Source organism: Mastigoproctus giganteus, chromosome 11 (assembly GCF_048544385.1).
Source record: "Mastigoproctus giganteus isolate SK-2022 chromosome 11, ASM4854438v1, whole genome shotgun sequence".
Classification (NCBI taxonomy): domain Eukaryota; kingdom Metazoa; phylum Arthropoda; class Arachnida; order Uropygi; family Thelyphonidae; genus Mastigoproctus; species Mastigoproctus giganteus.
The window spans coordinates 34,466,782-34,491,927 of record NC_143585.1 but is presented as its reverse complement, the minus strand read 5'-3'; the positions used below and the strand labels follow the sequence as shown (position 1 = coordinate 34,491,927).

At 37.2% G+C, this 25,146-nt stretch overlaps 1 protein-coding gene across 2 annotated transcripts in view; it reads left to right on the top strand.

Annotated features, from left to right (window-relative positions):
- Positions 1 to 25,146, top strand: part of LOC150077888 (uncharacterized) — a 66,300-nt gene that overhangs the window by 9,276 nt on the left and 31,878 nt on the right. For both annotated transcript variants that reach the window (XM_090384859.1, XM_090384858.1), the window contains exons 2-3: positions 9,034 to 9,145; positions 19,281 to 19,323. In XM_090384859.1, coding sequence (XP_090240985.1) covers positions 9,034 to 9,145; positions 19,281 to 19,323 — 155 coding nt within the window. The remainder of the gene's footprint in view (positions 1 to 9,033; positions 9,146 to 19,280; positions 19,324 to 25,146) is intronic.

The following is a 25,146-nucleotide window of genomic DNA, read 5'->3' as shown; positions in this document are numbered from 1 at the left end:
GTGTGTTAAGTATGGACAAACTGGGCAATTGCCCAGATTTTCTCCTTTTCAGGTAGTATTTCAGAACTGGCACCAATTTAAGAAAGCTCTTCACCAAGGGTGCATCTTAGATTAGCACTGCCAGTGTCTGTTATCTTGGATAACATAGTTTTAATGTGATTCATCAAAACTACAAAGGTGATTCAAGGCTGATCTGGTTTTTATTTCATTTTATTTATTATTATTATTTTTTTTTTGAGAGACCAACACAAGTATAGCAAATGCATTTTTGTGATGGTGGTTTGCAGCACTTCTCTTGCTTTGCCATGTTGTAATTGTGCACCTGCTCATTAGACTTACAGCATGGCACTGGATGACATCACTCCAAGTATGACGTTGTGGTATCAGATTTCTGCTGAATAAGAAACATGAAACCTGTTGAAATTCTCTGTAGATTATTATGAAGAGACTCTATAATAGGGACTGGCAAGTAATTGACTGGTTGATTACAAAGCATATTATGGTTCATCACAGTGCAGAGAAAAACAACACACAGACATCTTCCCTAAAATAAATATCCAAGTTTTTGTAGATATTACAAAATTTGTTTGTATATTAATATTAAATATCATGCTTTTTTGTTTGTAAAAAGTAGATAGAGATACACTTATAAACAAATTGTGATGGGTTGATCTTGAGATATTGTTTATTTTTAAAATAACTCATATGAAGAAAAGATCGCTGCCCTATAACACTGAACAACAAATTTTGGGTCATATCGTGTTACGGGCATGAAAGAAAGTTTACTTTATAGATTTTGGGGTGCTAAACATGGAAATAGTGCTTAAAATGGCAAATTGGCATTTGTTTTAAAAAAAAAGTAGTTTTTTTCTATTTATACAAGGTATTTTTTATTTATATGGCAGTAAGATGTAGCTACGAACATACCTGTATCAAACACTGGACCTTTTCACCTTTTGCTTGTATTCAGCTTCGGGTGCTCTCTTTTCACCATCCAGTGATAATTGGCTAATATGATGGCACTTCATTTGCTTTTGTATCTTTGTTCCATCACTGTGATGTCTTGATGGAGGCACTCACCATGTTTGTCGGTGATGGCACCACAGTTTGGCAGGAAGAAATCCAGGTGAGTGCAAGAAATGCATCTTCAATGACATGTTGCACTCCAGTTTTTCGTAAGAAGTAATGAGATCTTCCACTAGCTACCTGTAGTTACCAGCTTTAACATTTCCTAGAAAACCAGTCGAAACATTTCAAAAGGCTTTCCACGCTGATTTCTCGCTAGCACTAAGAACACATTCAAACTGTTCATCTTTGAAAAGTTGCCTTATTTGCAGACCAATGAAAACACCTGCCTTAATCTTTTCTGTACTAAGTCTTGGGAATTTCTCTTGCAAGTATGAGAATATAGGACTCTTCACTTCCAAAACCTTCACGAATTTTTCGTGAGCCCCAGTTTTATGTGGAGTGGTGGAAGCAAAACTTTATTTGGATCTACCAGAGGTTCAAATGCTACTTTCTTTTTCTTTCAAATGCTATGTTCTTTGCTAAAGGCAAACTTCCGCACATCTATTCTACAACTGCCTTTCCTCAATTTGAGTTTATACCCTCTCAGGTTCGTAATCTGAGCAAGAGGAAGAATCCCATCAGCATTAAATCTGCTGGAAACATTCAAGGCTTTATAAATCCCAGTCAGATCACATCACAGGTGCCTAGTCTCCAGATTTTGCAATTTGCAGAACTGAAGCCTTTCTTGGTTAGAGTGCCCTTTTGTTCCCCTCACCAATCTCATTGCCCTTTTCTGTACTCGTTCCAGCAGCTCTACATCCTTCCTAAAATGGGGCCTCCAGACCTGAATGCGTATTCAAGATATGACCAGACCATTGTCTTATACAATGGGATAATTACCTATTGTATTCCTACTAGAAAAATTCCTGTATATCATTGACAAGACCCCATCAGCTGCTCCGGCAGCCTGTCAGCACTGCTCAGAAAACTTCATATCAGACTGCACAGTTACCTCCCCCCCCCAGGTCTTTTTCATTCTCCACTACTCTGAGTGTAATACCACACAGTTGGTACATTACTCTGGAGTTACTGCTACCCACATGCAATACTTTGCATTTTTCAATGTTAAACTTCATTTGCCATTTCTCAGCTCATCTGGCTAACTTTTCTAGCATTAGCTATTATTTGTTATTTGGTTTTTTTTAAGAGCATTAGCAACTAAGGCCATATTGCTCCGGTGCGGTGGTCATTCCCTGACCTTTCCGCATGCTCCGTATTTGGTGGTGACAGGCTCGAACTCCGGTCTAATCAAGAAGCGTGTGCTACGCACTGCTGCTCCTTCCCACCTGGCTACGGAGGCGCCTCTAGCATTAGCATTCTAGATCTTATTGCAGTAGCATACCTTCATTACTGTAATTAACTACCTTGCCAACCTTTGCATCATCAGCAAACTTAAACATTAAGCCTGATATGCCTTCATAAATATCATTGATAAATATAGAAAACAACAATGGACCCAACACAGAACCCTGGGGGACTCCACTCATAACATTAGTCCACGAAGAGCAGTGCCCATTTTTTACAACTCTCTGTCTTCTCTCACTCAAACATTCCTTTATCCATAGTAGCAGCTTGCCCTTAATGCCACACTGCTCCAATTTATACAGCTCAGTCTTTTATGTGCAACAGTATCAAAACTTTCCTGAAATCCAAGTGTATGATATCCAATTACTTTGTGACCATATCATATTATCCAATCAAATTGTTCATACAAGATCTCCCCTTAAGGTGCCTCCGTAGCCAGGTGGGAAGGAGCAGCAGTGCATAGCATACGCTTCTTGATTAGACTGGGGTTCGAGCCCATCACCACCAAATATGGAGGATGCGGAAAGGTCAGGGAATGACCACTGCATATCCCGGAGCAATATGGCCTTAGTTGCTAATGCTCCTAAAAACCAAATAACAAACAAACAACTCCCCTTATTATTTATTTTATTTGTTTTTAATTTTTTTGTGTTTTTATTTGTTTTATTTTCCACCCATCAATTAAGGAATAAAACTGTGCTCATAGTGTTCGGTAAGCAAAAAATCATGTATGCCAGTGTTATTTGTTGTTGATTCATATTTACCATACATTGAAAATATTTTTTTAATTATAACAATAAAAAGTACTTGCAAACAGCATCAGTCTCATTGTTGGAACTGGATAGTATTATCTGTTGTCATCTGGGTGGGCTGGAATACTATTTCTTTGTGCCAGGTTTATTTCTTTGTTTTTGATATATTAAAAAAAATAGATATTCATACTTTAGCACAATCATGTAGGTCTGAGGAGTGCACAATTAGTTATTTGACAAGAATATTATCATTAACTATATTTGGTGGTCAGAGCTATTAGACCACTCAAATGTGTGTTTTGATATACTTGTGCATTGACAAATCTGCTGCATCAGGCTAATTTAGTATTCTCCAGATGATAACTGATAATATCATCCATTGAAAATTTGAGATTGAAGTTGTTTGCATGTTGTTTTTACTTATTCAGTTTTATTTTAAAAATTTAATTTCAATACACAGGAAGGTGAATTATTGACAAATATGTTACCATGCTTTATGAGTTATAAAGTAAATAACAGTTATAAAATTATTTGATGTTGAAATATGCACTAGAAATAGGAATTTGTTGTGTTGTGATATCTGTAAATATACAAACGTGTTCTTATTCTCTTCCCTTTCAATAAAACATTTTTGTTTTCCTTTAATGGTTTTGTAGTGTCATTTTTGTACTGTCATTTTTATTGTAGTGTCAGTGAAAAGGAGTAAAGGTAGTGACATTATTTAAATACATAAAGACTTTGTAAAAAGAGAAAAAATTTTATTTATATTCTGGCACGACACTAGGTGAGAGGAGTCACAGTTATTATTTTTACATTGAATACAGTTGTTAACCATACTTAGCAGTTACTTGGGTCCACTCAAAACCATGGTCCACTCAAATGCATATGCTTCTGTAGTTTGGCACTTGACCACTGTTATTTTGAGCAAAGATGGATGTCAGAACAGAAGAGAAAATGGAAGTGACTGTAGTAATGTTTTATAATAAAATACAAAGATAATAATAAAGTGCCAGTGTAAATTAAGTCAGGAAAGCTACAAAGGACAAATTTTCGAGTAGGTATTATTTTTAATAAAAGATTTACATTATTGTGTACAGCAGAGACCTGCAAAATGTAACTTTGCAGAAGTTAAGATATAAGAAGATCAGATGTGAAAACTACTGTTGAGAAAGCAAAAAGTAGCTTAAATTGAGTAGTAGTAGTAGTAATGGAGGCATGTGATGCAAGAAAGCAAGTGTATGAGTTTATGGGCGCCTCTGTAGCCAGGTGGGAAGGAGCAGCAGTGCATAGCACATGCTTCTTGATTAGATCGGGGTTCAAGCCCGTCACCACCAAATACGGAGGATGTGGAAAGGTCAGGGAACGACCACTGCATATCCCGGAGCAATATGGCCTTAGTTGCTAATGCTCCTAAAAAAAATGAAAATAAATAAATAAATATGAGCTTATGTAGCATTAGCCAAAAAAAACCTAATTTCACACATCCATTCCCACTAAAAGTTTGTCCAGTTCCTCCTTGAATTTAAGCTATCAACTTCCACAACAACAAATGGAAGTTGTTTCAGCAATTAACTACCAGCTGGCTAAAGGCCAATTGCCACACATTTATTCTACAACTGTCTTTCCTCAATTTGAATTTATGCTGCTTTGGGTTCATAATCTGAGCAAGCAGAAGAATCCCATCAGAATTCAGCGTGCTCAAACCATTCAAGGCCTTATACACCTCAAGTAGATCACCTCGCAGGTGCCTAGTCTCAAGCCACTGCAATTTTCAGAACTTAAGCCTTTCTTGGTAAGAGGACCCCTTTGTTCCCCCTCACTAATCTTGTTCCTCTTTGTACATTCAACAAACTCTACATCCTTCCTAAAATGAGGTTTTCAGACATGTATACAGTACTCAAAACGTGGCCTAACCAAAGAAATAATCGCCTCCTTTCCCTACTAGCAAAATTCCTATATATCATTGACAGTACCCCATGACCTGCTCTGGCAGCTATTTTATTCAGAAAACAACATATCTGACTGTGCAATTACTCCCAGATCTTTTTTTTCATTTTCTACCAACCTAAGTGTAGTACCACACAGTTGGTATGTTTCTCTGGGGTTATTTCTACCCACATGCAGTACTTTGCATTTGTCAATGTTAAACTTCAGTTGCCACTTCTCAATCCATCTGCCCAAATTTTCTAGATCCTGTTGCAGTAGCACACTGCCATTACTGTCATTAACAACCCTGCCAACTTTGTATCATTTGCAAACTTCGACATTAAGCCTGATATACCTTCATCAATATCATTGATAAATATACAAAACAACAGTGGGCCCAACACTGAACTCTGTGGGACTCCCCTAATAACATTAGTCCATGAAGAGCAGTGTCCATTGATTACCACTCTCTGTCTTTTTCCACTCAACCATCCCTTTATCCATAGCAGCAATTTGATGTCAATGCCACACTGCTCCAATTTGTACAGTAGTCTTCCATGTGCAACAATGTCGAAAGCTTTCCTGAAATCCAAGTATATGATATCAAAATTATTTTTTGCAACCATTTCTTTTGTAACCACATCATAGTATCCAATGAAATTTTTCAGACAAGACTTTCCCTTAACAAACCCATGCTATGTCTGAATTATTACTGCAGTCTTGTCTAGATGAACCTGTAATGCATCTTTAACCAGTGACTCCATTATTTTCCCCGGAACAAAAGTGAATGTAGCTGCAAAATACTCATTCAGATTATCAGCTATCTGAACAGAATCATCAACAGTCAAACTATCGATATCAAGTGGAGCAATCTGCTTCATCCCCCTTTCTTCTAGAGTTTATATAAGTAAAGAAGTCCTTGCTGTTTTTCTTAGCATCCTTTGCCAAAGATTTCTTGTAATCTGTCTTCGCTTGCCTAATCTCCTTTGTGACATGATTAAAGACAGCTTATATCTGCCATAGGCTTTTGTGTTTCCTGATAATATATATGCATCTCATACATTTTTCTTCTCCATCGCGAAGGTCTCATTAGTTCATTTGACATCCATTTAGGCCTAAAACTTGAACAGTATTACTTAATTGGTATGAAAAGCCTACTACCATGATTAGTTCCTTGAATGCTTCCCACTTAGAATTTGCTGTTGATAACATCATCAGTTGGTACCACTGTACAGAATTTAAAACTGTCTGAGATTACTGTAGTTACCTTTATGGAAGCAAAAACCCTTCCCTTTCCCCCTGTTGGTAATTATATCTCTAAGTAAATCCCACATCGGTACACTGTCTTCACTGCCACCTAGTGGTTCTTTTATCTGCAAACCTTAATGCACAAATAATCACTGATGAAAACCAGATCAAGTGTATTACACTCTCTGGTTGCCTCTCGAACATGCTGCTGCAGAAAAAAATTATCCCATAAATCCACAAAAGTCTTGCTAGTGTGCGAGTGATCAACTCACAAGCTCCAGTCAATATCTGGAAAGTTAAAATCCCCCATTATAACACAATCTGATTTACTGGCCCATTCTATTTTTCTGTACAATTGTTCGTTGTACTCATTAGTCTTTTTTTTTTTTTAAACGAAAACCCCAAACACGAGAGGTATTAGAACCTATAGTACTTAGTACTATGCTTAGGTTGGAGGCTGAGAATACGAAAGGAGATATTTGTTGACATTAGACTTGAACTTCTGTAGACTGTAATTTTCAGGAAATACGTATGACGTTAGGTTTTTCCAGAAAATGGCAGTTGAATGAATAAACAAGGAAGATGAAAAGTTGGTTCTGTGAGTTTGAAGTTGGACAGTAAACGGATGTTGGCTGATACCGGCATGTGTTTGGACTGGTTTGAAAGAGAGAGCGGGAATTATAGAAGCCAATTCAGAAGAACAGTGCCCGTGGAAGTATCTGTAGAAAAGGCATGCAGCAAAAACAGTACGTCTTTGAGACAGCGAGTGGAGAGACACTGTTAGAGATGAGTCATTAATTAACCTAATTGCCCTCTTCTGAATGGAATCTAGAAGCCTGAGATAGGTTTTGGGGCACCGCCCCAGATTTGGGATTTGTACAGAGTGAGCAGATGTTTGGAAGAAAAGTAACACCTAGAGTGAAAGAGAAAAACCAAGATTTTTAGATGCAGAGGAAGCAATATTTGTAATGTGCTTGTGTAAAGAGAGCTTAGAAGTCAGGGTAATCCCCAAAAGAGATATATCATTTTGCCTAGAAATCGGAGTGTCACCAAAGATAAGCATAGGAGCAGAAGAATTCTTTTTGCAAGATATAAGACAAGACTGAGTTTTAGAAGGGTTGAAATCAACTAAGTTGTCTTTGCCCCACTGGAGATCGGCATTTAAGGAATTGGTAGCGGATATTTGAGAAGTTGAAGCTGATTGAGCAGGGCAAGGTTTCTCAAACTGGAATGCAACATGCTATCATCAGCAAAACTATGGATAGGATTTCTAGTCAATGAAAGAAGGTCATTAATATACAAGAGGAAAAGAGTGGGGGAAAGAACTGAACCTTGGGGGACACCAGCATTAGTGGAGAAGTTAGAAGACAGAAAGCCATCTACTATCACCCTCAGTGAGCGATCAGAGAGAAAACTGGATAACCAGTTACAAAAAACAGTTGGCAAACCATAAGATGAAAGCTTGTTTAGAAGACCTTTATGCCAAACACAATCAAAAGCCTTTGAGATGTCAAGAGCAACTGCTTGTGTTTCACCAAACTTTTCCATTGAATTTGTCCATAAATGGGTAACATAAGCCAGAATATCACCAATGGATCGACACTGACGGAATCCAAACTGGCGATCATTGATCAGACAGGTTTCTAGGTAGTTTAAGAGTTGGCGGTTAATTGATTTTTCCATTACTTTAGAAAGAGCAGAAGTAATTGCATTAGGCCTATAACACACTTTTACTCAATTTTGCTTTCCCAGTGCTTATGTCACACGAAACTGACTCAACAATGCACTGGTCACCCACGTCAACTGGCTGCACTTCCTTAGATTTTATGTGTTTTTTAACTAATAACATAACCCCTCCTCCCTTCCTATCCTTTCTGTACTTATGACATGGATAGGAAGGGAGGAGGGACATGGATGTCACACAGATATAAGCAGTGCAGAATTGGAATTTGTACTCCAAATTCCAATTCTGCACTGCTTATATCTGGGTGATACCATGTCTCTGATATCCCAACAATATCTGCCTTTGATGTCTTATGAGCACTTCAAATTCATCAAATTTATATACTATACTGTGCTTGCATTGGTGTACATGCAAGTATACACATGCCCTTATTCTTAATTACCTAACACAGCTGATTTTTTTTATTTGTTTCATGATGATTCCCACCAGTCCCTAAATCCCCCAGAATCCTACCCTCCAGGCTGCTGCTCATTCTAATAGAAGCAGTGCAAGAATCACTTTCGTCTCTGTCTGTGGTTACTGTAAACCTTTTAATATAATAATGAGTATAATATTATTATTACTATGATTAGCTATATGGTGCAAGGAAGCCTAAGGCTTATGCTGCACCAGCCAAAAACAAAATTCCCGAGTTACCCTGAGAGAGATAGAGAGAGAGTCAAAAGTAGAAGGAAATCACCAAGAAAGAGAAGAATGATGATATAAATGTCAAAAAGAGAGCCAGTTGGAAAAGTTGCATGTAATTTCCATTCGGAAATTATATGTAATAGATAGTAGAAAATGATACAGAAAACAAGTAACGAATTTAAATTAACAGAAACATACAGATTAGGACAGAGAATAATATATGGTGAAATAAGTAATGTGTGGTTGAGAGATGAGTATATCCTTGTTAGTTATTTAGAAATTAGCTAGCTGATAATTTTGCAATTGAGACATTATTATAATAGATCAAGGAGAATTGCAGCGTATTTACTTTATATTTTGCAGATCAAAGAACCACCATCTATGAGTTTATTAAAATTCATTGGAGAAACAAAAGTTGGTTTGGATTTAGCTGCCATTGAGACAAAAAGGAATGGTTACCTCAAGGAAGAAAAAGGTACTTTATAGATTATTAATTTCATTATGATGTATTTTATACAAATCAGGTGGCTTTGATATAAATACAGTTAGTCTTTTGATGTTTTTTGTGATGGTCTAACAACAAAATTACAATCACTGAAGAAACATAGTAAAGTAAATTCCCACAAAACATATGATTTGTAGACTGTTAACAATCAACAGATTCAGAAAGTTTCCATAGATGGAGTATTTTCAGTTCAACTATTTAGATTTTGTATTATTTTTTATTTTATAGACTTAGTATTAATATTAAGAGTGGCAAATGATACAAGAAAGCAAGCTTATACAGCATCAGCCAATAATAAAAATAATAATCCCATTTTACCTATCCAACTCTTCCACAGTTTCTCTAGTTCTTCCTTGAATTTATTCAAACTACCCACTTCCATAACAATAGATGGAAGCTTGCTTCAGCAATCAACCACCCTTTGGAAGCTTGTTTCAGCTTCCACACATCTATTCTGCAACCATCCTTTCTCAGTTTGAAAACTTGAGGAAGAATGGCTTGTCCTGGTAAGTGGTTGTTCTCTCTCTCTCTCTCTCTCTCTCTCTCTCTCTCTCTCTCTCTCTCTGATTTCAGATTTTCCAGGATCACTGACTCTTTCATAATATGAACTTATCTTTAGATTCAGATCTAGGCATAACCTGTGAAATGTTATTATTTTATTAATTTTAAAAACTAAAAAACAAACAAACAAAAAAAAAAAGTGAGCAGCCATACTAAAATTATTTCTGTGCTCTGTATGCTATTCAAGGTATGCTACCCAATAATAATAATAATGATAATGATAATATCCTGGCAAATCTGAAATGAGAGAGAGAGAATAACCACTTACCAGGACAAGCCATTCTTCCTCAAGTTTTCAAACTGAGGAAGGATGGTTGCAGAAAAGTTAATAATAATAAAAGGGGGTACGATGGCCCAGTGTTTATGACACTGGACTAACAGCCTGATGGACCCGGGCTCGAGTACTGTCTTAGCAGAAGCGAACGTGACTCCATCATGCTGGGAGACCAGTATAATAATAGTAATAAATAAATTAATAGTAATAAAATTAATAAATAAATAAACATCGTGAAAGTTGCTCCAAGGAACCTACCTACCCGAAGGTCGGAGTGGCAGCTAAGGCAGATTGTGGTACCATCTGGTGTCACTCCTGAGAACTATAACTGGACATAAGCTGAAGCGAAACGGGTCCACCTCCATAGATGGACGATGTCGAGAGAAATATTAATCATACTGCATCGAGTGTGGTGCAGGATAAAGTCACTCGCGTTCAGGCCTTAGGCAGAGGGGGTCGGTTCAAAAAATCAGACTTTCTCCTGAGGAAGACAGTGGAGCAAGTGGCGCTGTCCCCCATATGGCTACCACAAGAGAAGGGCAAGACCATCCAGCCCCACCAACTGGAAGTGTTTCCTGCGCAACTGTGCTAGTGATCACCCAGGAAGGGAGAGAGATAACCCCAATGCATGAAGTGGAGCATTGAAATAAATACATACATCATGCAAGCATACTATGAAATAACGAAGCTGGAGACCGAAGTGGCAACTTACAGGGCGCGACTACATAACAAGTGGCTGGAATGATTCCCGGCTATTCAGGTCTCCAAACAGCGAATAGCGGACCAGAGAAGGACCATCATCATGAAGAACCTGATAGCTCCTGCAATCTTGGAAAAAATCAAGCAGGACGTAAGCGATCAACTACAAAGGATAAAGAATACGGAACCAGAGGAAGAACATACTACCACCGAACCAGAGGAGGAAGAGCAAGAAGAAATACAATGCACAGCAACTGAAGTGGAAAGAAACGAGGTCATGATATCCAGAATAGAGGATAAGTGGAAGAAGGCCCTAACACAATTCGAAGGAATGGACCCAGCAAAGACTCACTTGATACCGAAGCAGAGACCGAATAGAACCTTGTGGAGAGTCACAGACCACCTCAATTGGCACATAATACTGCATTACTTCAACAGCAATGGTCCAACACTGGAGGCCATCCACACAGCGGTGTATTGTACTGTGGTAGCAGCCACGAAGATTAATGGAAGAGAAACAAGAGGCCAGCAGCAGAAGAACCGAAAAAAAAGAAGGAACTGCCAGATTGGGAAAGAAGACTTCAGCAGAATATATAAGAATTAAGAGTCAAGAATTGACCCAGTAACCAACGGGGCAATAGGAGTTAGAAATTAATTGGAAAAGTGAAGAGCATCCTCAAGAGAGACAGCGTCCACAGCAAACATGAGGCAGAAAATCAGAGAATAGGAGAGTACTTGGACACATTGAAGCAGAACCTCCTTGCACTCAGCAAGAGAATACGCCAATACAAAGAGAGCTCCCAGAGGAAAATAAACAACCGATTCTTCGATGAGAATCAAAGAGGCTGCTACAGGAGTCTCAGAGAAGACGGAAAAGAAGGGAATGGACCACCCAAGCAGAAGACGATTGAGGAGTTCTGGGGAAACATATGGAGCATGGAAGTAAGAAATAACAGCTGAGCCCCCTGGATAGAACTAGAACACAAGAAAACCAAGGACATACAAGAAATGAGAGTGTGGAAGATTCGGGAAGAAGAAGTAAAACAGACAATCAAGAACTCTCACAACTGGCAAACTCCAGGAATAGATAACGTCCACAGCTACTGGTACAAGAAGCTCACTTGCACACACAAGCACCTGGCAGAGCAGTTCACCTGAATGATAAGGCATCCAGAGACAATCCCGAAGTTTCTCACTCAAGGAATCATATATATGAAGCCTAAAGATGAAGATACAAGAAACCTGCCGAAATATAGGCCAATCACTTGCCTCCCAATAATGTACAAGATCCTGGCCAGCTGCATAACCAAGAAGATATCAGACCACTTGGAGAGCCAGAACATAATGGCCGAACAGCAGAAAGGATGCAAGGAGCAATTAACCATAGATGCCGCGGTTATGGAGCAAGCCTACAAGGAGTGCCGCAACATGTACACAGCCTACATCGATTACCGCAAGGCCTTCGACTCCGTGCCTCATAGCTGGCTAATAGAGGCGCCGAACATCTACGAAGTCAATCTGATAGTGACAAACGTCCTAGGAGAAACAATGGCGAAATGGAGTACCACCATTAAGGTCAAAACATCACAACCAGGCCAATCCCCATCAGGAGAGGAATCTTTAAGGGAGACGCCCTGAGCCCATTGTGGTTCTGTCTAGCACTTAACCCGCTATCCACCATGCTCAACAGTAGCAAGTATGGATATAACCTCAAAGAAGGAAGAAAGAACTTACACCCTCACCCACCTGATGTACATGGATGACATCAAGCTCTATGTGGCAACCGAGAAGCAACTCCAGCAACTACTCCGGATCACCGAAGAATTCAGCAAGGACATCAGGATGGAATTTGGACTAGAAAAATGCAAGACCCATACACTGCACCAGGGAAAATTAGTTGGCCAAAACTACCAGCTGCTGACTGGTAAAGAGATCGAAGCCATGGCAGAGGCCTACAAATACTTGGGGATGATGCAGGCTCAGCAGTTACAGCACAAGGAAATTAAGGCTTGCCTGACTGAAAAATACCATCAGAGACTCAGAAGCCTGCTGAAAGCAAAGCTGAATGGAGGGAACAGAGTTAAAGCCATAAACACCTATGCAGTCCCAATGGCAACATACTCCTTAGGGTCATAGATTGGACTAACACCGAGCCGGAGGATATCATGAGAAAGACAAGGACAATGATGACCAAGTGCTGCCAGCACCACCTGAAATCTGCCATGGAGAGACTGACAATTGCCCGGAAAGGAGGAGGAAGGGGCCTGATAGACTTCATTGAGCAACAGAAGACAGCGATAGTTAACCTGAAGGATTACTTCCAGAAACACAGCAGCAGGCCATAAGGAAGATAGACAAGAGGTATACCCCACTCCACCTAAGCAAGGAGTCTCCCCCCAACCACGAGGCACAAACAAAGCTAGAAAGATGGGCAGAGAAGACACTCCATGGCAGACACTACAATGATCGAAAACAACGAAGGAAAATAATGAAGTCACTGGTTAAAAAAAAAAGTAAAGTAGGACCATCTAGACAGGAGCGCAGTTATACTTCAGTCATGCATGGGTTTGTTAAGGGGAAATCTTGTCTGACCAGTTTGATTGGATACAGTGATGCAGTCACAAAGGAACTGGATGCAAAAAATAATTTTGATATCATATACTTGGATCAGTAAAGCTTTTGATACTATTGCACATAAAAAAAATTGCTGTACAAATTGGAACAGTGTGGCATTAAGGGCAAGTTACTGCTCTGGATGAAGGGATGGGGTTACACCCAGAACCTCTTCAACTTCTCTCTTAAACTCTTGGACTGTCCAAAAGAGGGCAGTTGGGTTAATTAATGTTCTCTTATATACATAGTTACCCAGTTCCTGGCACATAAGCATTCAGTTTCTGCTTTGTGCTTTTTATGTAGATATTTCTGTTGGAAGAAAGAGCTGTAATTACACTCTTTCCATCCATTCTGAATATATGTACAGGTGAACTCAACTTATGAACATAATGTGTTTGAAATATGTTTGTAAGATGAATGTTCGTAAGTCGAATTTATTTTTTTCATAAGATATATTGTTAAATTTGTTAATATGTTTCTGAAATAAATTAACTTTATACTAAGATAGTAAAAATGCATAATTCGAAATTAAATTTATTCTAAAAAGAGTATTTTTTTTTTTTTTAATACATACATACATTAGGTATTACTGTGCAGAACTGGGCTTTGGATTATCAGATCCAGTACAGCTAGGGTTCTCCACTTGAAGAAAGTCTTTAGTGAAAGTTGCACAGAACACCTTTTTTTTTTTTTTTTTTCTCATTTCTTCATACACTTGTTTGTAGCAGGCCAACTCTCTATTAACACCTTTGTAGACTATAGAACTTCTTCCAGCATTTGGGTCATTATCCTCTAGTGCCGTCTTCATCATCTGCCTCTTCTCTGAGTTGCTTTTGCATTTCCATTAGCTCATATTTTGTCATTTCAACTAAATAAGACTCAAATAACTTTTCTACATCTGAAGCATTCATTTCAAGTCCAACCCCAGGGGCTCACATCTGGTAAGTATGGGCTTGGCACACTCAGGGTCCTGAGCTGGATATCATCATTCTTCTCTTCGTTGGTGATTCCCTTTTTTTTTTTTTTTTCTCTCTCTCTCTCTCTCTGGGTAGTTCAGAAATTTTTTTTGGCTAGTGCAGCATAAGCCTCAGGCTTCCTTGCACCATATGGCTAATAATAATAAATAATAATAACCTCGGTCCCATTTCTACAACTTCCTGGGTGATTAAGGCTTTAGTTTCTTCAGGATTCTGTGAACCAGAAACAATCTGTGGGCACAGTTTTCTCCAACAATGGTTGTTCTTGGTGTTATTTCTTTCTAGCTATGGTAAATGTTTTTGACTGCTTCTAAGATATTGTATCCTTTTCAAAAGCATTTTAGGGTTACAGTTCATCTGCACTAATACCTGCTGCATCTTGGCTAATTGTACAATGTAAATAGAAGCATGAAGGTTTCAATTGCTGTTTGGTCCATAGGTTGCAGTAAGCTGGTTGTATTGGGAGAAACAATTACCACTTTTACATTTGGATGTAAGTCAGTTAATTTCTGTAGGGTGCATTATCAAAGAGCAGTAAAACTTTAAATGCCAAGTTATTCTCCCCGAAATAATTTTTAGTAGCTAGAACAAAGTGATATACAAGTCGCTCTTGGAAAGTGCTGATGTTACCCATCCTTTTTCATTCGAACTCCAAATAACCCACAATGTTGCATTGTCAACACCATTGAAAGTCCTCAAGTTTTCAAAGTGGTAAATTACAAGTGGCTCGTGACCACCAAATATGGAGGATGCAGAAAGGTCAGGGAATGACCACCGCATATCCTCGGAGCAATATGGCCTTAGTTGCTAATGCTCCTAAAAACCAAATAACAACAAGTGGCTCCAAGTGGCTAAAGTCTCCCGAAGCATTCCCACCAAGTAGCAGAGTTAGATTATCCTTTGAAATTTTAAATCCCAGAACTTTTGTGTCCTCATTTGCAATAAAAGTCCACAATGACATCTTTTTCCAGAAAAGGCAGGTTTCGTCAACATTGAAAATTTGATGAGAACAGGAGCCTTCTTCAATACTTTTTTTTTTTTTGATAATGCTGCAGGAAATTCTTTGACTGCATCATGATCAGAATTTTCAGACTTGCCAGATGATGAAAGGATTTTCATATTTGTCCTTTTCTTGAATCTAGCAAATCATCCAGCACTAGCCTTAAACTCAGCAGAATCATCTGCTGTTTCTCTCATGCATGTTTTTTAATGTCTTGAAAAAGACTTCTAGCTTTATCTTGAATCTGTTCAGTACTCAGGCATTGGTTTTTTTCTATTTTGATTCTGAATCCAAATTTTTAAACAACATTTCATTTCTTTGACAATGATATTTCATTTTTTAGGCATGACTACAGACTGAACAGAACCTGTATTGTGAGTATAATCACAAATCTTTTGTTTGTCTTTTAAAATGTTGCAACTGTAGAACAGTTCAGATTATAAACACAACCAATTGAAGCAAGCAATTTTCCATTTTTAGATCACTTAATTATGTCCATTTTAGTTTCTATTGAAATCAGTCAGTTTTTTGCCACTTTTAGCACTTTCACAATCACTATGTTTATGCTTGTTTTTCTGTATTTCAAAGGAAATAAAAAATAGAACAGTATATGTAAATGTGCACAACATTAATGTGTGGAACATGTTCGGCAGCTGAAGAATATTCAATATGGCATAGAAAGGCGAATTACAAGAAGTGTACATAATGCTATTCAGCATGGCACAGAATGGGAAATTACTGAACTAAACATTTTCTGTCATGCATCATAAAATATCATTGAACTTTGTGCATTGTGAAATGTTTATAAGCACAGAGTTCTGTGTTTGTTAAAGGAATTGGGAGTCTCAATTTATCCATGTGATGTCCGTAAATACAAATCATTAATTTCTTTAAAGTTTGTAAGTAGAGGTTCGCCTGTATCAACTAGTCGACATCAATTCACATTTCAACTGCAAATTCACCAGTGAAGTTTTCTCTTTTCCTTTTTTCTCATTTATCCCTTCTAATTATGTTCTTTGGAGCAACCTTCATTTCCATATATTTTCTGCAAATCGCAAACTACAGAAATTCAAATCCATTATCACCAAGCATCTTTTCTGTCTTTTCAATTAACAGCCCACGCTTGGTACTAGAGTACTATAGGTTCCACTACTTTTCATGTTTGGGATCTTCTTGAAAAAAAAAAAAAAAAAAACAATAATAAATAAATAAAGTAATAATAATAACAACCCAAATCTCCCATTCTGTCCCCCTTTGACCATCCCAATCACTGTGTCAACCACTGGCATGGTGCCAGAGAACCTCCATAAGAACCTATCAGCAATAGGCCTCCCAGAAAACATTTACATGGAAGTCCAGAAAACTGATCCTGAACACCTGTAGGATAGTAAGAAAGTTCCTCGATCGACAGTAATAATAACAATAATAATAGTAACCAGACAACCAACCACTCTGTGCACTTGGTACCAGTACCTGTCATAGGGCAGAAAAAATTCCATAAAGGAGAAAGTTTTTTTTTTTTAAATAATGATAATAATTAAACCTTTCTTATGGCTGAAAAAGTTATATTAGTATTTTTTACCCAATAGTATTTTTATATTTTTAATTTATATTAGTATTTTTTCTCATCTTTGCAGTTCATTTGGTTTATGTTACTTGGATGATTGAAATTATGAATATACTTTCATACTTTCCTCAAGTTATTTCGACTCACTTACAGCTGCATCTTATAGAACAGTGCTATTCCTTAATTATAGGAAGACTTTGGAATGAGGTGCAGATCTTATTTGCTAGTTATAGATTGGGATAATCTACCGGTTTTTTCCCACTTTTAGATGGATATCCAGAAATGTTTTCTATGCCAGAATTTGCCAATTTATCTTTGTGTTCTGTCTGAAGAACAGGGAAAGCAAATGGCAGAGAGGAGTGAGGGTCATTTCCTGTGATTTACTGCAAATATGAAAAGTAGATTTTTTGTTACATCTTTATGTGACTTGCTTTTCAGGGTGTCTGTTATAGTCTAAAATAGTCATTCACAATGGCTGCTCCATGAGTACTCAACACTTGGGATCCCATGATGTGGAATAAATTTTACATAATTTGTTTAATGTTGTCTGTGTAAATGTGAGTAAGATCTTATTTAGTTCATTTTCTGGACTGTTTTTACATTTATAAAAACGTAATATTTATATACAGTAAAATGTTAAAAAATATATATCCATATTTGTTCTGATGTTTGACCTAAATTAGAGAACACTTTATGGTGCTCTGCTGTCTACCAAAGACTGGGCTAAAGCATAATAATGGTTTATATTAAAACAGAGACAAAAGAGAAAAAAAACCTTTCTTATCCTTCCAAATACACAAAATCATAAGCAGCATGTATATACTCGCCTACACTGTCCAGTATGAGTTAAAATGGTGTAATTTAATGTATTATAAATTACAAATTTTCCAATTTCACAAAAGTCTGTTTTACTCAATTTTTGATGAACAGATGGGAAAGTGTATTTTCTCTCTCTCTCATCAGAAATGTTTTTAAGTTAATTTTGATTCATTTTGATTATTTTAATACAGTATATATTCCTATCTACATGGATCTCAGAAGTGAGTTTTGTTAATATTTTCACTATATTATTGAGACAGAGTTATTTTCAAAAACTGTGTACAAGATATGGCTATTAAATAATGAGATAGAATGCCACCTGTGAAACAAAGGCACAACAGTTGACGTTGAACCCTAGTTGTCTACCAAGTCACATTCCAACATGCTCATTCGCTTTTTAGTGAAACAGGTTTTCATTTCCTTGTATTTTTACAGTCTGCTGGAAAAATGACAGACAAAAGAATCAAACAACAAATCAATCTCAAATTTTCAACAAAACTAAAAAAAACACCATCTGAAAGTTATGAGTTGTTACATCAAGTTTAAGGAGAGGATACTACGTCAAGAGCTCTTGACGTAGTATCTTCTTGCTATGCCAGAAGTACTTGCTATGTCTAGTATCCGAAGATACTAGACTGCCTGGTTGTGACCAACCAGGCAGTCCAGTATCCATGAAAACTGTGTAAATGATCTCATCAGAAAATGAAACTGATGGACATTGATTAGAAGTGATCGTTGTTAAGCATTAGAATGGTTGCATCAGCACTCACTGTGGAGAAAGAAACAGTTAGGCAAATTTTAATTGAAAATTTACACATGAGAAAAGTGTGCACTAAGATTGTGCCAAGAATTTAGAATAAAGATCAAATAATGAGAAGACTCCAAGTTTGTGATGTTTTGGAAAAAACTGAAGAAGGTCCAGATTTTCTGGGTGCTGTAATTATTTGCTATGAAAGTTGGTTCTTCCAGTACGACCAAGAAATTAAAATACAGTCAATGTAATGGAAGACAAAACAGGCTCCCAGACAAAAAAAAAAAAGCAGGAATGTCAAAATCAAAAATGAAAACCATGTTTCTTGTTTTCTTTGATATTAAAGGAATTATTATGACTGAATACATCCCACCAAATCAGAGTGTCAATCAAACATACTGCATTGAATTTCTGACAAGGCTGCATGAAAAAATTGGAAGGTAGAAACCTGAATTGTGGAAGGATGGTTGGATGCTCCAGTATTTAATATGTTCTCTGTTTGCCAATTTCTGGTCAAAAAACAAATCCTCTTGTGTGGACATGTACCCTGCTTGCCATACCTACCCCATTTTCAATCTATTGAAGACATTCTGAAAAAAATGACCAAAATATTAAAAGGGCTTACAGAAGATGACTTCCAGAAATGTTTCTGGGCTCAAAAGAAACGTATGGAATAGCAATATAAGCGATTCCAATTTTGAAGGGGATAACTTGTAAGGTACGAAGTGTTTCATTATATTTATTTTATTGCAACAGTCTTGTTATTTAATAGCCACACCTCGTATAATAGAAACACTTACTGGAGAAACAAAGCCCTAGTTTAACAGTGATATTTTTATTTTAGATGGACCAAAAACAAAAAGTACAAATTGCATTCAGCCTGCAAGGTATTGCCATTTAATTTTTTTTTTGCTTTTGTAGAATTTTATAGTCTTAATAATATTTCCTAGTGTTCATTTTAAGAATATTTTGGTCATTGATTGCTGAATTATTAACAAAGAAAGTGTTATTTTTTTTGAAACATATATTTATGTTTCAAAAAAAAAAAAAAAAAAAAAAAATGTATGACAGTTTTAATAATTTACTCATTTTATTTAGCTTATAAATTAAACAAGAAAACTTCTCTAATCCTGAATAGACTAAATATGTTACTGTGTATTAATGTAATCAATATAATAATAATTATTAATATAAATATAAAAGTATATGTTATTGCCATGAATGAACAAGGTATTATTTTTATTTTTCTGAATGATTGAAGATCTCATCAGATAATAAAATGATGGCAGACTAGAGAAATTTGATATTTCAGAGATTATATGAAATTTGATTGGCCTGCAGCTGCCATTTAGTAATTTCAGATGTACTGCAAACTATCGGAGAAGAAACACAGTTTGCAGAACCTCAATGCTTCATAGCCAATGAATGTAATACCACAGGAGAGTTAACAAGGACTGAATTAAGTAAGGGTAACTCTGGAATTTTTTTATTTTTTTTTTTGGCTGGTGCAGCATAAGCCTTAGGTTTCCTTGCACCATATGGCCTATAATAATAAAATTTAGAAATTGCATTAGCAGATGATGGTGAGCACTGTTTTCTCTCTTCTGAGAGACACCTGTGAATTTAGTTAGTAATCTGGTTTGAACTTGAGAAAATAATTCTTTCTGAGGTTGCATTTGATGTTATTCTATGAATGACCTTAAAGAACAAGCATTTAGTTATTTAATTATGTCAATTAACTATCTATCTATATATAAAGCAGGAAATTTCATTATCTTTCTGCCTATAACTAAATAACAGGATGCTTAATTTGGATAAAATGTTCAGTTGTAGAAATGGGTTTTAAGGAAAATTATTTTTCCATATTCTAAAAAAAAAAGCAGGTATGATAGAAGTCAGGAATATAAGACAGCAGGGAGTACAGGACCTGTTGTGGGTTCTTATAAAAACTAATACTGAGACCATTGGACTGTGGAAAACAATGGGGTATTGCTGAACACTGGCAAGTAATAAAATTACCCAGGAAGTAAGACATGTTAAGGCAGACTGTGAAAGACTTTTTTCACAGAGAGGCGGGGCCAAGAGCAGTAGTAAAGAGTTATTTTGCACATGTTGAAACCCTAGAAGGGATTGAATCATATTGGCTCACTATAGTATACTTCTGTAAGATGATTGATGGCATTGAATGGCTGATGAGTTAATAACTATTTTGCATCAATATTTACATGTGAGATTCCTTTACATTTAACATTACTATTGATCCAGTTAGCAGCAGGTAGTAAAGGCCAGATTTACTGCAGTTCAGTAGTGCAGTTGCTCTTGGAGCCCCAAAATCATGGAGTGGGATTAGGATGGAAAACGTGCGATTACTCTTGTCCAGAACATCCTGTGACCTTATTTTTAAAGCCTCCAAAAATATCCAAGAATACCTAAATCGGGCATGGGATATTGAGAAATAGATGGTTTTATGATGAATTTTTAAATTCATCATAAACCTCACTGAAAAATGAATTTGAACAAAAGTTATCATGCATAAATATGAAAAGGGCAGGAAGAGCTGATGGTATTTAATCAGAGATTAATTGGAGCAACAGAACAGATTGCCAAATCCCTACCTATTATAATGGATATACCCCTGGATTCAGAATCTCAACAGATTGATATGTAAATGTCACTCTAGTTTATAGAGGTGGCTTCAAGGGTGAAATGGCTAACTTATAAACTTCGTAGGGGAAATTATGGAACTGTGATTAAGGATGTATGGCAGAATCATTTGGACAAGAATAAAATTATTCTCATCTAACTATTTTGGTAAGCTATTAGGAGGTTGCTACAAAAGAACTGGACATTAAGAATAAATTTAAAATAGTATATTTAGACTGTAGTAAGGTCTTTGATATAGTTCCACATGATGGCATTTGTATAAATTTGAACAACCATCAGTGGGAAGGTATTGCAATGGATAAACAGATGGGTAAATGATAGAAGACAAAATTAAATATGGAACAAAAGTTCTAATTATGTTTTAATTCTTATAACTGGTCTGTGTTGACTTGTCCCAATGGATTAGTAGAAGACTGGGGGTTTTATTTCAGATATAACAGAACAAGAAAATACACAATAATTTTCATTGAAGTTAATAATTAGAAGTTTTTCTTTCATTTGGCCACTTGGCTGCTCACTAGACTCACTACATTATTCACTGCACACATACTGGCACAAAGTTGCTAAAACTTAACCCAAGCATGGTACTAAGTACTATAGGTTCTAATACCTCTCGTATTTGGGGTTTACATAAAAAAAAAAAAAAAAAAAATGAGGCCATCTATCAAAAGCCTAATCTGTCATGGTGGGGTTCTCAGAGTTCTTAATTGAATAGCAGATTGAATAGCTTTTGGTGATACTGTTCAAATTAAAAAAAAGTTAGCATAAACCCAAGGCTTTGTTTGCTGTCAGTGGAGGAAAATTTAAATAGAATACTGTTATGATATTTCAATGAAATAAAACCCTTCATTTTTACTAAAAAGGAAATGTGATTTGTTCAGTTATCACACCTTTTTCTTTCACTGTTCAATCATGGTGTTTGTGGTACTAGATGGGTCACAGATGTCTGTGGTGTGCAGTCAGAAGGGGGGGGAGTTAAGTTGACTACCTGCTCTGATATCCTATCTGATGTGGAGAGTATGTCAAATAGTCCTGCTAAAAAGTGCTATGGAATGCCCCACATCTTACCCTCTGGTTGGTTGCACCACCACAACTGTTCTATTGTCTGCATGAGCTGCTGAAGTTGTCTCTCACCCCCATCTACCATTGGTTTTGCATAGCAGGTTTTGTGCAAGCTGGTTGTCTACCATTCATGGTAAACTCACACAACACTAGGTCAGAAACAGCCTAATAGATGCACTGTTGAGGAGATAGATTATTGTACTCAATCTATTGGATTCAGATGAGCCCCAACTTTCTCATTGAGAGTCCATCATATTGTGGTCTCTTCTCATATTCATCACATGTAACATTAATGCCAGCTGTACTTGGCTGAGCTTTTATTCTCATAGCTACCCTAATGGGAGCAAGTGGACTGTGCTTGCTCCAATTAAGGTATATGGGTATATTTCACTGTCCCATCACTATATATATATATACACAGGATGTCCCAGGAGGAATCTACCAGCCTTCAGAGTTTTAATTTAAAAAAAAAGTCATATTCAACATGGGTCTGATTTCGAACTGGTATGGAGATAATCGCAATTGTAAAAAAAAAACTAAATGCCATGTTAAATTATTTTAGAAGTTCCAAATTGTTTTAAAATCATCTTAAAACATACTCTTAAGTTGAAAATCAATTATTTTAAGAAATTAACATCAATAAAGCTCTTATAAAGTTGTTAAAAATGTCTGTCTTTTACTTGGATACATATTTCTGTGTCGTCTTTATATTTGGTTGGTCATTTCGAAGGTAGTCTGCAACATTCATAATTCTCGAAAACATTGCATCCATATTGTTAGGTGGGTTGGAAAACTGCTAATGGGGGGGGATACACAGACTAATAGATTAACAGTAGCCGCTGGCAAAGGTAGTAGTAGTAGTAGTAGTAGTAGTGGCACATGATGCAAGAAAGCAAGTGTAGGAGCTTATGCAGCATCAGCCAAAAAAAAAAAAAAAAAATCACACCATTCCCTCCAAGTACCTGTCCAGTTCCTCCTTAAATTTATTTAACCTATCAACTTCCACAACGACAGATGGAAGTTTGTTCCAGCAATTAACCACCCGCTGGCTAAAGGCAAATTTCCACACATCTATTCTACATCTGTCCTTTCTTAATTTGAACTTATGTCCCCGTAGGTTGGTAATCTGAACAAGTGGAAGGATCCCATCAGAATTCAGCGTGCTCAACCCATTCAAGGCCTTATAGACCTCAATCAGATCACCGCGCAGGTGCCTAGTCTCCAGCCACTGCAATTTGCAGAACTTAAGCCTCTCTTGGTAAGAGAATCCCTTCATTCCCCTCACCAATCGTGTTGCTCTTCTCTGTACACGCTCAAGCAAATCTACATCCTTCCTAAAATGAGGCCTCCAGACCTGTACGCAGTACTCAAGGCGTGGCCTGACCATTGCCTCATACAGAGGGACAATCACCTCCTTTTCCCTGCTAGCAAAATTCCTATATATCATTGACAAAACCCCATGACCCGCCCTAGCAGCCTGTCTGCACTGCTCAGAAAACTTCATATCTGACTGCACAATTACTCCCAGGTCTTTTTCATTTTCTACCACCTTAAGTGTAGTACCACACAGTTGGTACGTTTCTCTGGGGTTACTTCTACCCATATGCAGTACTTTGCATTTGTCAAGGTTGAACTTCAGTTGCCACTTCTTAGCCCATCTGCCCAAATTATCTAGATCCTGTTGCAGTAGCACACTGCCATTACTGTCATTAACAACCCTACCAACCTTTGTGTCATCTGCAAACTTCGACATTAAGCCTGATATACCTTCATCAATATCATTGATAAATACACAAAACAACAGTGGACCCAACACCGAACCCTGTGGGACTCCACTAATAACATTAGTCCACGAAGAGCAGCACCCATTGATTACCACCCTCTGTCTTCTCCCACTTAACCATCCTTTTATCCATTGTAGCAACTTACCCTTAATACCATTCTGCTCCAATTTGTACAGTAGTCTTCTATGCGCAACAGTGTCAAAAGCTTTCCTGAAATCCAAGTATATGATATCAAAATTATTTTTTGCATCCAGTTCCTTTGTGACCACATCATAATAACCAATCAAATTTGTCAGACAAGACTTTCCCTTAACAAACCCATGCTGTGTTTGAATTATTGCTGCAGTCTTGTCTAGATGATCCTGCAATGCATCTTTAACCAGCGACTCCATTATTTTACCCAGAACAGAAGTTAAACTAACTGGTCTGTAATTACTCGTGTCACCCTTCGATCCACCTTTGTGAATTGGGGACACATTTGCACATCTTCCACTGCTTCTATTCTAATGAGTGGCAGCCTGGAAAACGAGGTGTAGGGGATTTCAGAGACTGCTGGGAGTCATCACGGAACAAGAAAATACATGGGCTGTGTTAGGGTAGCGAAGAATTAGAACAGGTGCATGTTCTAATTTATCAAACTCCTAGCATTGGTATACACGCAAGTGTGTACCAATGCTAGGAGTTTGATAAATAAATTTGATAAATTTGAGGTGTTGGTCAAAATATCAAAGGCAGATATTGTTGGGATAGCAGAGACGTGGTGTCACACAGATATAAGGAATGCAGAATTGGAATTTGGAGAGTACAATGTGTACAGAAATGATAGACAGGATAGGAAGGGATGAGGGTTATGTTATTAATTAAGAAACACATAAAATCTAAGAAAGTGCAGCCAGTTGATGTGGGTGACCAGTGCAGTGTTGAGTCAGTTTGGTGTGACTTAAGCACTGGGAAAGCAAATTTGAGAGTAGGAGCGTGTTATAGGTCTAATGACTTTGTTGAGTATAATTAACAACTGTACAGAAAAATAAAGTGGGCCAGTGAATCAGATTGTCTGGAAGCTATTGACTGAAACTTGTGGGTTGTTCACTTGCACTCCAGCAAGGCTTCTGTGGATTTATTGAATGATTGTTTTCTACAACAGCATGTGTGGGAGGCAACCAGAGAGAGTAATACTCTTGCTCTGATTACCAGTAGTGA